At 35.3% G+C, this 18,134-nt stretch overlaps 2 protein-coding genes across 5 annotated transcripts in view; both read left to right on the top strand.

The window, feature by feature from the left end:
* Positions 1-18,134, top strand: part of LOC111508414 (uncharacterized) — a 546,485-nt gene that overhangs the window by 108,364 nt on the left and 419,987 nt on the right. The window lies entirely within an intron of this gene.
* On the top strand, positions 544-16,437 carry LOC111514602 (uncharacterized). Its single transcript, XM_023170860.2, is given in 1 exon segment — positions 544-16,437. A coding segment is annotated over 1 exon segment (597 nt). The 5' UTR covers positions 544-15,840.

The raw sequence follows: 18,134 nt of genomic DNA on the forward strand, positions 1-18,134 counted from the left end.
GAATTATTTCAATAAATCCCAACCGCAGCTTCAAACTTTCGAAAAATCTTCGGATTTTTAAGATCGCTGCTACTCGCTCGATGTTCAAACTTCGACTAACTATCGTGGCTTGGAAATCCGTATATTTATCCTAAATAAACGGGCTCTCTTCCGCGCCACTTTCAGCCAATCAGCTATCGCAAAAGCCGTGCGATCCACCGGTGTGAAGTTAGCAGCCAAAGTCAGCAGCTTTTTTTTCCGGAAATACCCGAATGGTCAGTAGCGTACCGAAATCGTGATAATGTTTTTTGGGTTTCTGATGTGCCTTGACGTGAAAGCATATAGCTATACTGTATATTCTGTATCAAGACAAATCTCTTCGGTCCCGTCCAAGAGGGTTAAACACACCCCCAAAATGAAAAAAATTCTTGAAGTATGAAGGAAACGAAAAGCCACTTTGAAATCAATACGAATGATTTGTATCATTATATTCTTTTCTCGGTATGAATGAAAATCTCTTCGGCCCCGTCCAAAAGGGTTAAACACACCCCCGAAATGAAAAAAAATCTCTTGAAGTATGAAGGAAACGAAAAGCCACTTTGGAATCAATACGAATGATTTGTATCATAATATTCCCCACTCGGAATAAATGAAAATCTCTTCGGCCCCGTCCAAGAGGGTTAAACACACCCCCAAAACCCAAAATGAAAAAAATTCTTGGAGTATGAAGGAAACGAAAAGCCACTTTGAAATGAATAAGAATGATTTGTATCATTATATTCTTTACTCGGTTTAAATGAAAATCTCTTCGGCCCCGTCCAAGATGGTTAAACACACCCCCAAAATGAAAACAATTCTTGAAGTATGAAGGAAACGAAAAGCCACTTTGAAATCAATAAGAATGATTTGTATCATTATATTCTTTACTCGGAATAAATGAAAATCTCTTCGGCCCCGTCCAAGAGGGTTAAACACACCCCCAAAATGAAAAAAAATCTTGATGTATGAAGGAAACGAAAAGCCACTTTGAAATCAATAAGAATGATTTGTATCATTATATTCTTCACTCGGTTTAAATGAAAATCTCTTCGGCCCCGTCCAAGAGGTTTAAATACACCCCCGAAATAAAAAAAATTCTTGAAGTATGAAGGAAACGAAAAGCCACTTTGAAATCAATAAGAATGATTTGTGTCATTATATTCTTCACTCGGTTTAAATGAAAATCTCTTCGGCCCCGTCCAAGAGGGTTAAACACACCCCCGAATTGAAAAAAATTCTTGAAGTATGAAGGAAACAAAAAGCCACTTTGAAATCAATACGAATGATTTGTATCATCATATTCTTCACTCGGAATAAATGAAAATCTCTTCGGCCCCGTCCAAGAGGGTTAAACACACCCCCAAAATGAAAAAAACGAAATGCCACTTTGAAATTGATACGAATGATTATTATCGTTACATTTGATATTTGGTATCCAGGAAAATTTCTTTGGTCTCGTTCAAGAGAAATATGATAGTATTATTTGTCTTTATTGCCAAAAATTGGGAAGAGAAATTGAGAATTCTGAGATCTGTTGTCATAACTCCACCAACAAAGCTTATATTCGATTATGAAACTTAATAAATTCACAATTTTCATATTATTCAAATAGAACAGGTTAGTGATAAAGATGAAGGTGTATCCTAGATATGAAATTGTCGAAGGAAACTTTATAGACAAAATTCACATGGAATAATACTTAAACTACTAGAAAGCATGTGTGTTTGGTTTTCTTCAAACAAACATACGAAAATTTCATTTCTGTCTCTTCGTTTGAGGTTGACAAAATAATTTTATTTCCCATAATAATTATCTTATTATTTCTACTTTCGGGAATGTGTGAAACCTCAAGGGCTTCTTGTCCTAGAACCAACTTCGAACAATCGATTCCTACAAACAAAATTTTTCATCAAGCATTATGGGTTTCATTTGTGAAAATATTGAATCGAATGATCTGGACAATTAACCAACTGCAAAGCGTCGAATAAAATCGTAAATGAGTTTCTAACAAAATGTTTCGAAACTCACTGGATAGCAAATAATGAACTTTTTTATTGACATCTCGCTCGTCAGTTCGAAAGTTCTTCGAACTTCTATTGTTGAAGTTTTATAGTTTGTCTTTTACATACACTTTCATTAGCCGATGCAATTCTTGGAGAGTCACCCTGTAGGAACTAGTGTAAATCTAGAAAATCCTTTGCATCCAAATCATTTTTCAATCAAGTAAACACACTTTAGATATCAGTTTCAGGTAATATTCATGATAGAAATCAGTAGAATTGCATTTTCAATTGATATTTTGAAGAATAAAGTGTTACCTTACATAGGGCTATAATCTCAATTCAACTTTATGAAAGTAAAGCTACTTCAAATATTCTCAAATATGAAATTTGACATCAATCTAATAGTTAGAACTCAAGTTACAGCCTTTAATATCACGTTAAAAAATTGTAAAACGCACCTAAGCCACGTAATGTCTGCTGATAAAGACTGCTACAAGCAAGCTACATCTGTTCATCGCGTCGCGTCGGCTAAACCGTGATAGAGTCTCGCTCTCTGAATATACCTTATGCTCACTTCGCTGACTGTGGCCTTAACTTCAGTATACAATTTTTGTGCTTGACTATCTTATTTTTAAGAAGTTAACAAAAATGTGCCCTTTTTTATTTTCAAATTCGTATTGTCTTTCTGTTCAGTAGATTTAAAATCATCAGTTTCTTTTTAGTTTTTACTTTGGATAAGTTGGTATTTGATTTTATTTTAGTCAGTTTCATTTAGTTGATTGTTTCAAAAATGGAAAGTAAACATTTATCTAAACTGAAGCTTTACGATTCTATTGCCGAAGAACTCAAGCAATATTGTCCTTCGTATGATTTTGACCAGAAATTTAATGAACTAATAACAAAGAAAATTGCATTGTCCATGAAGAATAAGAAATATCAGTTCCCAAGCGTTATTTCGCGAATTATAAATGATACTGAAAGTTTCAAAATGTATTTCCATCAAAAATACTTTGAAAATGATTACTCCGGAAAAAATTCATGCAACCAGTTGGAATTATCTTTATTGAAGAAAGGATTCGATAAAAAGAAAATTTGCAAAAATTGGAGGAATAAAAATTCTCTCTATGAAAAAATTTGTGCAGATCTTTGCTTGAAAAACTCCATCAAAAATAGAAAAAGAGTATATAACACTTGTATATAACACAAAAATCCATGTTGAATCCAGTGTCACGAATGCCGAAGATTTGAATGAATCGAATAATTCCGGATTGTCATTACAGGAAATTATGCCCTTGAATGTTGTAAATAATCGTCATACAATATATAGCGACGCTTATAGTAGCAAAGATGCATCAATTCGTATTTATAGTAAAGATACAAATAATAGTAGTGTGATTGAAAATGAAAACGGATCCAGAAGTTATTTTGAAAAATTATCATCAAAGCAATGTTTCTACGAATCGACCCCGTTGATATCGAATAAGGATATCCCATCTTCCAACAGACGATATGCTGAAATCGCAGATGTCACAGAATTCGACGCTAATAATACTGAAAATTTGAATTTTGCCTTACCGTCGAATATAGAAAGTGCTTATGATTCGCAAAAAGAATCTCTCAATGTAGTAAACCCTTCGGTAAACAATTGTGCTTTGACAGAAAATGAAAGTAATATTGCCTCAACACTTCAAAACGGAAAGTGTCAAATCACCCCAGAGGACTTTGACATTCCAAAGGAATTGTATAATTTGTCGAGTCCATCTTCTGACGATAATATTTTACCAATTGATTCCAGAAATATCAGTAGAGAGACAAAAAAAACAAATAAATATATCACATTCAAGGAATGCGTTATTTTAGAAGGGTCGTTTACTATTGAGAGACATATATGGAAGTTGATATTTACAAATGGCAAACTAAGCAAAAAGTATTATCCCTATTACATTCGCAATAGAATTAGGAAATATGTCAATAACGTTTGCTTGATAATTTTCAAATTCGTAAAATATAACAAGAAAAATAAATCGATCAATATATTTGGGGTATGCAAACACAATTCATATAAATGCAAAAAATTCAAAATCACTATTCTCGATAGACACGTGAATGTTTACAGTTCTTCTTTAAATTATAATCATACCAATTTTTTAACTGGTAACGTGACAGGCCTGGAAAGATTAATGGTAAAGAAAAAATTGTTCAAAGAAATGCCATCAAATTACAAAAAACAAATGTTACTGACCGCCAATCAAAAAATACTTTCTATGGGAAAAAATTTACAACACATTAAATCTGATACCGTTGTGAGAAAAATTAAATCGGAAGCCTTAGCTCACTTTGACAGGAGCAATGATGATTTGTTGGACATAATTTTCATGCAGAAAGATCATCCTGAATTCATCAAAGAAGTTTGTGTTCCATTCAATGTCAAACTATATAGCGAAGAGCAACTAGAGGTTTTGAAATCTCAGAAATCAGATGATCAATTACCCTTGATATATTTTGATGCTACCGGTGGAGTCGTGAGAAGTCCAATGACTCAAACAAAAAGAATTATCTTTTATACGGCGGTTATATTACTCAAGAAACCTGAAAGAATATATCCCATTTTCTCTATGATATCATCTGTACATGACTCAAATACAATTTTCAAGTTACTTCATGACTTCAGATACTTCTGTGAATGTAGTAACATTTGGCCAACATTTTCTGGTGTTGTATCAGATTTTTCCTTTGCAAAGTTGCATGCAATATGCAAAGCTTCATTTCTGGAGTATCTTCAAACTTGTTACAGAATAAACGAGGGAAATGATCCAGCATCAAAACCAATAAGAGTTCACTTATGCTGTGCTCATTACATGAAGATGGTTTCCAAAGATGTTGATATTGAGGCAAAAAATGATCACCAAAAAGGATTTTTTTAAGATTTAATAGCATCTGCTATATTGATCAACGATTTGAAATATTTTGACAGATTTGTAGAGAATGTGTACATTTTGTTAAAATCCAAATATGTCTGAATGAGAACAAAAACTGCCGAATATTTGGTCAGTGTCCCATCCTCAATAAACTGCGAAACGTATTCGTTTAATGAGGAAAGTGGGGAAAAATTAGAATCTGATTCTATTTATCCAAAATCGAAAGGACTTCTGAAATCCTCCCCTTATTATCAAAGATTTGTAATGCTAATAAAAAATATCGAGTTGGAAAATGAAGGTGACACTGAGAACGTGTATTATAATGAGACATTTTTTCAACTCATGTTACACAAGTATTTATCTTTGTGTCCAATATGGAGTGCCTTAATGCTTGAAGAAAAATATTCACTCAGCAATTCCGTTGTGGAAAACTATTTTAGACAACTAAAGAACATTAAATTGAAGGGAGAGAAAAATTTAAAATGTTCTCATTTTGTAAGAAAATTGAGAGAAGATGTATTATCTATGAATATAGAATGTAATTTAGGGATTGGGAAGTCTCGTCTGACGAAAGGTGACAACACAGACGAAAAATATTGTGAAGAACGTTGGCAACGAAAACCGAAAAAAAATGCAGGAACACATTTCGAAGGAATGTTTTTAAAAAGGAATTACTTTTCAACTATTAGCGACAGTATTATTTTTCCAGAAGATGACAATGAATTGCCACAATGTGCTTATTGCGGACATGGTATCATTAATGAGAAGACAGATTGGGTCAAATGCGATCAATGTGAAAGATGGATTTATCAAAAATGTGATCAAGATATACGTGATGTTAAGAAATCATACGAAGAAACTTTTGTTTGCAAATTATGTTTGCGAAATCCAATGGATATCAAAAATTCTTCAGTCTCCAAATTTGTAATGCTCCGACAAAAATGTGAGACATTTTTGAATAATCCGAAGTTAACCAAAACAGAGAGAAAAACTTTAGAGAAGATTACTCGAGAACAAAGAAATTGCTTGAGATGGCACGAAGAAAGAAAAGTGAGAGTCACGTCGTCATATTTTGGAAGGATATGTAAGGTTAAGAAAGTCGACTCATTCAGAAATATCATCCATACTATCTCGAAACAATCACCTAACAAATGCCCGGCGGTACTACATGGAATAAAATATGAAAAGTTAGCAATAAGAAAATATATCGACCACGAATAATTTTCGAAAGTTGACATTACAGCGGGCTTGGTGGGCAAAACCGCGGAACGCCCCCGTATAATGATTGTGATCGTACACAATAACCTCTTTGCGGGCGAACGGTTTTTCGCAAATATGACAAGTCGTTGCAGCACCGATATTATTTAAAGGCACTGTCATCGGCTCAATATTCTTAATTTTAGATTCAACAAATTTTGCAATATCAGACAACTCATCGGCAAACCATTTCATACAGTCTTCACCTCGATAGCTTTTGAAATGAGAGAGACTGTCGTCATAGGAACACTTGAAGTAGTAGCCTGCACTGAAAGGTATATGTTTTTGGTATTTTGTAGTTTTGTTAGATATGCTTTCGTTACATTTTTCCAACAGTGACTCGAAATCAGCAAAAATTATAAACGGGCATTTTTGTTTATAAACATAATTTCGAAATTCTACATAATCGTATGTAGGAAAGGAAATTTTATAATCATTCACTTTTTCGCACAAAATAGTATGATCATTTAATTTTTGCTGACTTGAAAAATAATTTAGGCATCTATCACAAAAGAATTTTTTGTCTTTCTTTTTGTTCAATTGGTTACTTAATAATCGAGACATGTCTTTGATCCAACAATAATGGAATTTAATTTCAGTCTCGTCATCGTCATTAATGGGTGGAGCCTCATAATCGTTCAATTTTGGAAAATATTTGTCTTGAATTAATAACAAATTAACATGTCTGTCTCGTTTTGTTGTCGTGAGTCTGGCAGGTACTACTACAAAAAATGATTTTTCCTTTGCTTGATTCAATTCCAAAGAGTAAACGTTTACAGAAATATTATTAAGTTTTTCAAATTTGGAGATTTGATGTAAATCCATTGGAGTATTCAGCCCTGTAGTATTCAAAACTGAAGAATAGTGTGGATATTTTGACACTCTATTAGTTTTTTTGCTACAGGATACAAGGCGCTAATAATAATCCAGAAGAAGCACATTTCGTCATTGTTTTGTACATTAATGCATGCCTTCTTCCTTGCGATTTCTTGTGGCAATGGAATGAAAGAAGAACCGTTACCAATGACATATTTATTAATTGCTATTTCCAACAAAATAATTTTACTCAAAGCCCACCCCGACAATTGTTCTTCAAATTCGCCTAATTTATTCAATATAATATCCACAGCGTTTTCATTGTACCAAGCAGTCAAGTCCGTACCTGAATCGATAACTTTATTTGGCGTACTGAAATATTTACGATCAACAATTTCCCCATCATTTGATTTTTTAATAAAATCCCCTGATAAAGTAAAATTAACTTTGAGGCATGACATTTGTTTCAAAATTTTGGAAATCTCACGTTTGAATAATGGAATGGCATCGTCTAGAAACTTTTTAGGATCTTTATGAGTTAAATTGATGATTACCCCCGTTGTTACTCTACGATTGAAAACATTGTTAACAGTTTGCCACTTTACCCTGGAGCTCCGTCGCTTCAAACCCGAGCCTGTATATTTATTATTCATCATTTTGACAATCACTTTGAAGCGTTTCAATTCCCCAATTTTTGTAATTATTTTCTTTTTTTCCCCAACCGAAAATTTAATTTTTTTCATAGCTAAAATGCATTTCCTTATATGTTTATTAATAAATTGTATAGCTTGTTTGGCAATATACTCTGAATAATTATCTCTAATAACTAAAAGGTGATTATCAATTACCGACTTAGTTTTTGGAAAATCAATCATTTGGATTCTATTTATTGACATGACTCACCGATATTTTGTTCACAAATGAAATTTTAGGTCTTATGAGTCGGTTTTGTAAGCTGCAGAGAATTGAATTTCGTTCTGTGGACACTGTTGAGATGGTTCTGGAAGCTGCTGTGATTTGAAACTCGATGTGGAAAAGGTTGCTAAGACGATTTTGGATGTGGTTGTTGAGATGACTCTGAAGTTATACTGCACACGTTGATGTAGTGTTCTGAAATAAATGCAATCTTCAATATAAACATACACCAAAGAAAAATAAAATTCAAGAGTGGGGGTAATATCTTTCATGGAGTGATTGTGAAAAATGAGCGAGCTACAGTTATAATTGAAAAAATCAACTGTCATTCAAAACAACGAATTTAAAACACATATTCTGCAAGTACTAAACACATAAAAAATATTGAAAACACTTCTTTATGCGGATCATATCTATGAATGAAAAAAAAATTGAGTCGAACAAAAAATATAGTATACAACCACAAACTCTATACATATATTGAACAGAGAAAAAAAACAGTACTTACCTTAATTTCGTACAATTTCAAATGAAACAACACGACAGCGTATTTTCTAAATGCTTCTCACGATGTTGGCTGTCAATTTCTTCTGCGGCGTCTCTACAGGTGAATCTGCTATTTTGTTATTTGGTTTCCTCTCCAGGACTGAAATTGAATTTCAGGAAATCCACCTGCGAGAAATCAAAAATAAAAAAACAATGTTTCAAATTATACGAACACTCTCTCAATAAACGACAACATGAATGAAAGTTATTCGTAACTCACTATGCGTTTTATTCAACTAGAAAGCTGCTCACAAAATGAGCTTCTGTTTACTATATTATAAATGTGTATATAGACAAGATATGGCATTGTCAAAGGCAAATAGATAAAATACGAAAAAAACTCTTATTCAGCTTGGATGATTTTCGAGTAAAATTCATAATCACGTTTCCCGGTTCTGAGGCTGCCATCTAACATCAAAACAAATTGTGCGGTACAATAATTACTGTAAGAGATAGTATTCGAGAAAAATGGATGTCAGCAATTACCGGTTCTTATCTTTTATTCATTATTAAAGATTGAGAAATATCAGTAATTGTTATTTCTTGTCTTCTGATGTATGTAGGATAAAAATGGTAGTCCAGGGTTGGCTTGAGGAATACGTAAATACCTCTGAACCGTTTTGTATTACAAAATAATTGAAAAAAACGTTAATCCTCAAAAACTATGTATAGAAAAACACTCAAGTATATTTTGGAAAATTAATGATAATTCAACAACTCTCACGACCTTTGAATTAAATTAAATTTGAATAAATTCTTTTGTGAAAAAGTCAAAACCGTATAAAAAATCTTGCAATAAAAATTCATAAAGTGAACATGAAAAACACTTACTTTCAGATAAAATCGTTGCACTTGTCACTAGTATCACTGATACAACTAACTCATCATTTTGCCTCGCAGGAGGTATTTATAGGAAAATAAGTGATGACATATTTCAAAACCAAACAAAGAGCCTTTGTTCCGTCGCTTTGAGAACTGCATATCTCTGGGTGCTGATTCGGCATTGACAGTGATCAATGTCACCTTGGCTAAGAATAGGAAAATAGGTGATGACATATTATGCAATCAAACAAAGAGCCTTTGTTTCGTCACTTTGAGCCACGTGTCTGGCTTTATCGATAAGTGATAGCGATAATGCTGCATACCTATATTATATATTTTCACCAACTTGAAATAAAACAAAAAATTTACTGTTTCAATCAAAATATTCATTTTTTTATTAAAATTCATAATTGTTGTACAAGTCTAATTAGAATATATACTGACATCGTAGATTCTATGATATCTCTATAAACGTCAAATTACATTTGTGACTTCTTTTCCTCTTGCCTCGTTGTGTGTTCTGGAACAAATTTAACAGTTTTTTTTAATGACGAAGATCTTGAAATATATTTTTCAATTCACATTTGAATGGTGTATTCTTTGGAATTGCGCCTGCGCAAATACCCTCATTGACTGATGTCGAACGAATCTATTTCCATTATTTACACTAGCCTTATCGCATATTTTCTTGGAATTTGTCCCACATTCGGTACGTTCACATATTGAACAGAAATTATTGTAGTCGGAAGTACAAAATTTGTTTTTCAGCATCGTTGACGACATATTCTACACTCTGAGGCTGGAACACTTTGTCTTGAATGTGTAAATTATTCAACTGCTTGAGAACCATTTTCTTTTCCTCATATAATTGAATATCTTTACTTATTTGTTGGACACGTCTCTCAAATTCCCCTACTTTACGTCTGTATTCTCTGAATGCCATTTTATTACTAATGTTTGTTTACCAACGACGTACGAAACATCGTTTTCCTTCGAAACTATGCAAAACAACGTATTTTGAAATGTCATTGTCGAATACTTCGCTCTCCCATTGCCCTCACGTTGAGTCCACAACGCTTAACCTCTCGACACTTTTGAATCTCCTCTTTCTCCTGATGATGCTAACTTGGTTAACAAAGATACGAGACGTAGTGCCCTTTTGGCATGTTGGAATGCTGGACTTCTGTTGAACCGACATGTTTTTTCTTAAATGGTATATTTTGACGCACCCTGTACACTTCGACGTCATGTTTGTTTTCAATGATGTATTTTGAGACACCCCGTATACAATGACGGATCGCAGGTTGTCATATTTTTTTCTTAAATCTGATTCATTATTATAAAATATATCACTTTCGCGCTTCCAATTTTCGTCGAGTAGTTCACGATTAATTCCAAAACCGGCAACGCTACATTACTCCATACACATTGATTTATTGTACAACAGGCAACGCCGAACCTGCCATGCTGGCATGTATTGACATTTGACAGATGCAGTCTTATGAGTCTAGTGTTTACAGTGTCCTTCTTCAACCAATAGATAGTTCAGATAGTGACTCATAGATGACTCTGTGTGTTCTATAACTTAATTTTCAAACCGGCAACGCTACATTACTCCATAAACATTGATTTATTGTACAACTGGCAACACCTGCTTGCACTAGCAACCGGTAAAACCTCGATCTCCATCTCTCTTTGCATCGATTACGTCACACTCGCCTCTCGCTCTTACACACACATACACATCTTCACATGAAATAATAATTATTTCCCAAATCTAAGTATATTTTCCTATCTTCAATATGATAATGATGATCACAATCTATGGAAATCAAAAGTAAAAATGCTGTCAAGTTTAATGAATGAGTCAATTTCGGTCCCGACAAAACTAACGCTATAAATACCCAACATTCGCAGTTAACTTCAATATCTTACGATGGTGTAGAGGCTAAGGACAATGTCTACGGCGCGGACGATCCAGGTTCGAATCTCATAACTATAAACTTTTTTTAATTAAAATCACGTGACAAGGGGGCCTGAGCACTGATGCGGAATCCCAGGGGGGCCGAGGGCGGAGTACTAAGGGAGTTGATAGGTTAGGTAGAATACCAAGGGGGCCGAGTTCCATGCTTGAATCGCTACGATACTCGTTCCATCCTGCGTCGATTTCGATGAAGTTTCCCCCCACTCCCAAGTGCTCCAGAACATACGTTGTTCATCTACTTGTCTTATTTTTTGTTTACCATTTAAAAAGTTATTTCCGATAGCCTGTTTCATTCTAAACAAAAAATGTCTCTTGGGTTTTTCGCCCAAAATAAACCACTTCGCAGCAAAAAATTATTTTACGAAAAAGTTATAATATTGAAATTAACCTGACGTTTTGTACTACCAAAAAGACACTTAGCCAGTAATTTATTTGGTTTACCCCATGGTTGTAAGGGGTGGAAAATGCAACCCCTAAAATATATTTCCAATGTAACTTTTTGTCTTATTTTTTGTTTACCATTTAAAAAGTTATTTCCCATAGCCTGTTTCATTCTAAACAAAAAATGTCTCTTGGGTTTTTTGCCCAAAATAAACCAGTTCGCAGCAAAAAATTATTTTACGAACAACTACAGAGATACATCGTCATAAAAGCGAACCGGATTTATTGTTATTTTGTAGTTAGTACCTGCATTGAACGATAAAAGGGTATTAACAAAACTGATTTATTAATAACAAAACACACAACATGTAGAAATCATAGTAAGTGTTCAATATGTCTACTTCCAGACATTACGCATGCGTCTAGACGTAGGCTCATTGAGCCACGTATTCGCTCAAATATTCCTGGAGTCTCTCTGATTACCCTGCACGCATCGATGATGCGGTGCGGTTTCCTGAGTCCTCTACATCGCGAACAGGAGTACGATAAACCAAATGCTGTAAATGGCCCCAAATTGGAAATCGAGAGGATTGAGATCCGAGGATTGAGCGGGCCAGTTCTGTGGTCCTCCTCGACCTATCCACTGATTTGCATATGTTTCAGTTAAATGCTGACGTGCTACTTGACTAAAATGGGCGGGAGCCACATCATGCATAAAAACATATCCCTTCTGATGCCCAAAGGAATTTCCTCCAGCAATACTGGATGCACTTTTCTTAAAAATTGAACGTATCCCTCATCATTTAATCGAAGAGGTAGAAAATGAGGCCCAAATAAATCATCCCCAATAACTCCGAGCCACACGTTAAGAGAAAACTGTTCTTGATGTTCAGTTTCGACAATAGCGTGAAGGTTTTCATCAGCCCAGATGTGGTAATTATGAAAATTAATAATCTTGTCCCGAGAAAAACTACATTCGTCTGTGAATTCTATCGTCTTCAGAAAGTCACAATTTCTTCTAATCATTTTCGGCATCCAATTGCAAAATTCAAGACGGTTCGGAAAGTCTCGCGGTAACAGTGCCTGTACTCGTTGCAGATGGTAAGGGTATAAGAGTTGTTCCTTTAAAATTCGAAATTCCGTCATATGATCAACATCTAGCAGGAAAGCAATCTTTCAAGTACTGGTAGTAGGTTGTTCTTCAATCAAATTAAGTACTGCTTCATCAGGCTGTGGTGTTCGTACTTCTCGATGGCGACCACAATCCTGCGTTCTTTTGTCGAATGAACCATATTCTCGTAATCGTTGATGAAGTCGAGCAAATATTCTATGTGAAGAATGCTGCCGTTGAGGATACATTTCCGCATATCTTCTAGAACAGTGATTCCCAAAGTGGTCTATATCGACCCCTAGGGGTCTATGACAACCTGCAAGGGATCTACGTCAGCGGAAAAAAAATTTGGGGGTCCATGAAATGAAAATGGGTGTCCACGATAATGGATCTCAACACATACACTGATAGTACCTATCATACTATCTTATAATATCAAAACATATACATTATTTATAAAAGTACCTATGAAGTAAAAAATTTATTATATATGTTTATAAAATTGTGTAAGTAGTAGGATGTTGGTATTCGCTTTGTGGTCGCAATACATTTTGAACTTGTAAAAACCTGAGAGTCGCAGTCTCAGAGCTTCGCTACCTTGCACTGACTTGTTCACTCTATAAATATGAATGTGGGACAAATACGTTTATTCGTTTCTTGAATCTCGAAAAGGAAAGTGCTAAGAAAATATTTTAAAAAATATAAACAGATAGTATATCACAAAAATTATAGTGAGTCAGTGTTATTTTGTTTGAGAGTGCTGGAGACAAGTAAGTACATTGTTTTTTATTAAATTTTAGTTTTGTACTCGTAGTTAGCAAAGATAGATAAATTACGCCAATCATGACTTTAGTTATTAGTAGTTTAATATTCAATCATGCAAAATTACACGAGTACTCCTCAATAGTTTCTTTTTGAAAGTTTTAGCAATCGGTATTATAATTACAGTGCAATCTCCGTAATTCGAGCTAATTGTTGCAAGAAGATGTTCGAATTATGGAATGTTTTCGGAAAAATTAAAAATATTTTTAATATACAGCTGCTGGATTTTCTATCTTATTTGAATAATTTAATTTTGCCCACAGATGACTGATGCCATGTCCGAATCTAAAAAGAAATGTAGACAGTACAGGTTGATTATTTGAAATTTGTCTTCATTCCATCATTGCCGGACAAACAATCGCCTATGTGCCTTTTATGCAACAAAGTTTTGGGCAATGACGCTATGAAACCATCTAAATTGCAAGATCATCTGAGAAGATGCCACCCTGATAAAACAGAGAAAGATTTGAAATACTTTCAAACACTCAAAGATAAATTTCAGAAGAGACCTACACTGGACAGAATGTTCGCTTCGACAATATCTCGTTACTTATAGCAAAATCCGGAAAACCGCATACTATCGGAGAGAAGTTAATTTTGCCAGCCGTTGAAGAGGTTTTAAAAACTGTTTTACACAAACCTGCATCTGATATCATTGAAAGAATTCCCTTAAGCAACAATACTGTTGAAAGACGTATTGATGAAATGAGCTCTGATATTGAAAGCTTCTTATGTAATTATTTGCAAACGACCCATTTCTCTATACAACTGGACGAGTCAACTTTACCTTATAATGCAGCATTATTATTGGCATATGTTCGTTTTATTATGAATCAAGAAATCTACGAAGAACTGCTCTTCGCAAGAACTTTGATAACCGACACTAAAGGTGAATCAATATTTCATGTTTTGAAGGATTACTTCATTGAAAAAAGCAATTCCTTTATCAAATATAATATCAGTAGCTACAGATGGAGCACCTGCCATGGTTGGACGTTATCGTGGATTTATAAGCTATTTAAAACAAAATGTGTCAGGGGTGTTAGCAATACATTGCGTCATCCATCGACATTTAGTTGCTAAAAATTTGAGTGTTGGGTTACATGATCACTTCATTTAGTCATTGATGCAGTAAACCGAATCCGAAGCAACGCGTTGAATACGCGGTTATTTGCGCAGTTGTGTGAAGAAAATGACGAACACTTTCATCAATTACTCCTTCACACTGAAGTACGCTGGCTGTCGAAAGGCTTATGTTTGACATGGTTAATTTGCAATTACAAGGCGACAGTTTAAATTTGATTAAAACAAAGTCCATCTTATCAGCGTTTCTTGCCAGAGTTAAACTAATGAAGCAAAATATTGGACGGGGCGAATTTTCTCAGTTCCCCAATTTGTCACAGACAAGCTGCCAGGAAGACGACGTTTCAACTTACGTTCAACATTTAAATGCCCTCTATTCAGATTTTGAATCTAGGTTTGAGGATATTTTGACTATGGTAATACCACCGTGGATAATTAATCCATATGGTGACATACAAGAAACGAATGTCATAATACAAGAGGAACTGACTGAACTAAGTACAAACGAAGAACTTAAGGTTCAGTTTAAAAACGGATATCAGCAATTCTGGCTGCGAAACAACATACCCGTTACTTATTCCGTATTATGGAATATAGCGAGGAAATTTTTAATTTCCTTTCCATCGTCATACCTAGTGGAAAGGGGGTTCAGCGCTGTAACCAATTGTTACAAAACCTCTAGCGCCGCAGCTGACTACAGTCACCCAATTCGACGAAGGTGTGACGTCATGTTCTACCTGAGCATGACGTCACACGCGTGTTGCCTCCCTAGGCGGTAACTGGAAAAGTCCCCAAAAGAATTCGAACGTCGATCCTGAGAGCGAAGCATCGCGATGGATATGGAATTTCTAGAAATTCTAGATGCATCGATCTTACTATAAAAGAGCGAGTTCCTTCGGCAAGATGATTAGTAAGAGAGTGTTCGAAGTCTCAAGCAAGCGAGTATTCTAAGTGAATTATAATCAGTGCAGTAGTTGTGTATTAAGTAAATAAAAGTTGTCTAAGTATTATTAGTGTTGTTGTTTTAAAAACGAACCCCAAGTAAATATCGTAACAGTGGTGTCGGAAGTGGAATTTTACTGATGAATAAAAACAATAAATTGACGTTTTTGTGAAATTTATAAGGCATTTATCGTGAATACGAGAAGTACATCGTACGATACGATGGAGGACATGTTGCAATTTATTCAAAACCAATTTGCGGATGCGGAAAGACGACGACAGGAGGAAAGAGAAGTCGAGGAAAAGCGACGACAGGAGGAAAAAGAAGTCGAGGAAAAGCAACGACAGGAAGAGGAAAAACGACGGCAGGAGGAAAAAGAATTATAAAAGAAAGAACGAGAAGAGGCGCTCCAGAAAATTCTCGAAGAAGAGAGAAAAGAGCGAGAAGATCTCCAGAACATTCTAAAAAAACAAAAGAATGAATTAGAACAAATAGAAAAACAACGGAAAGCAGATTTCCAGAATGTTCGAGAACACCAAGAAAACTTCTTCCAGCACATGCTTCATAATACCGAAATACGAATGGAAGGACTAAAAGAAAACCTAAAAGGAGAACTGAAGGAAAGAGTCATGAATATCGACGACGAGGTTAAAAGAGAAGTGCATACAGTACGAGAGGAGATGATGGGACTAGAAAAGAGAGTCAAAAAACAGATAGCGCTTTTCAAAAATCAAGATCGCCGAGACAGGGTTGCCACATCTATAATTTCCGTGAAACCACCGACTATTGATGGAAGTAGTAGAAGCGGCCCCGATTGAGCCAGACAGACAGCCGGAGCGAGACAGACAGCCAGGCATCCAACTGGTACTCCACATCACCGCTCAGGCCTTCTTGGTACCCCACCTAACCCCTCGGCCCCCTTGTCACGTTCCAGTCACGTGATTTTAAATAAAAAAAGTTTATAGTTATGGGATTCGAACCTGGGTCGTCCGCGCCGTAGACATTGTCCTTAGCCTCTACACCATCGTAAGATATTGAAGTTAACTGCGAATGTTGGGTATTTATAGCGTTAGTTTTGTCGGGACCGAAATTCATTCATTATACTTGACAGCATTTTTATTTTTGATTTCCGTAGAATGTAATCGTCATTATCATATTGAAGATAGGAAAATATACTTAGATTTGGGAAATAATTAATATTTCATGTAAAGATGTGTATGTGTGTGTGAGAGCGAGAGGCGCGTGTGACGTAATCGATGCAAAGAGAGATGGAGATTGAGGTTTTACCGGTTGCTAGTGCAAGCAGGTGTTGCCAGTTGTACAATAAATCAATGTTTATGGAGTAATGTAGCGTTGCCGGTTTGAAAATTAAGTTATAGAACACACAGAGTCATCTATGAGTCACTAGCTGAACTATCTATTGGTTGAAGAAGGACACTGTAAACACTAGACTCATAAGACGGCATCTGTCAAATGTGAATACATGCCAGCATGGCAGGTTCGGCGTTGCCTGTACAATAAATCAATGTTTATGGAGTAATGTAGCATTGCCGGTTTTGGAATTAATCGTGAACTACTCGACGAAAATTGGAAGCGCGAAAATGATATATTTTATAATAATGAATCAGATTTAAGAAAAAATATGACAACCTGTGATCCGTCATTGTATACGGGGTGTTTCAAAATACATCATTGAAAACAAACATGACGTCGAAGTGTACAGGGTGCGTCAAAATATACCATTTAAGAAAAAACATGTCGGTTCAACAGAAGTCTAGCATTCCAACATGCCAAAAGGGCACTACGTCTCGTATCTTTGTTAACCAAGTTAGTATCATCAGGAGAAAGAGGAGATTCAAAAGTGTCGAGAGGTTAAGCGTTGTGGACTCAACGTGAGGGTAATGGGAGAGCGAAGTATTCGACAATGACATTTCAAAATACGTGGTTTTTCGTGCGTTTTCGATCGTTTTTCGTGCGTTTACGATCGTTTTTCGTGCGTTTTCGACCGTTTTACGTGCGTTTACGGTCGTTTTTCGTGCGCTTTCGATCGTTTTTCGTGCGCTTTCGAACGTTTTGCATACGTTTTCTATTTTTTGTTGAGGGTATCATAAGGCGGTGAGGTTAGATGAAAAAGAAGAAATGATTTGGTAATATATCACAAAGCCATTTGTATAAAATATCTACGTTTCGGAGACTGCAATTGTAGTTGGTTCGCTTGCGAATGTGATGCATACAGGGTGAGGCACCTTCGTTGTTGTCGAATGTGGGAACCATCCATGTTGTATTGTCATAGCCCTCCAAATTCACAACGCGTGTCGGTATATTCAACTCGTGAAATTTTTCAGTTAGAAAGTCATATTTTTGATGTCCTCGCACATAAATGACATCGACACCTTGTAGATTCTCCATGAGGATGGCATCCAATTGATTATATTCCACAAAGCCAGAGGAATACCTCAATCCGTGAATGTTTCGCTCCAAGTAACAGGCGGTACGACGATCTTCTTTACTCAAA

Source organism: Leptinotarsa decemlineata, unplaced genomic scaffold (genome assembly GCF_025532065.1).
Source record: "Leptinotarsa decemlineata unplaced genomic scaffold, Ldec_3_MD MMD2_tig00004433_RagTag_RagTag, whole genome shotgun sequence".
NCBI classification, from domain to species: domain Eukaryota; kingdom Metazoa; phylum Arthropoda; class Insecta; order Coleoptera; family Chrysomelidae; genus Leptinotarsa; species Leptinotarsa decemlineata.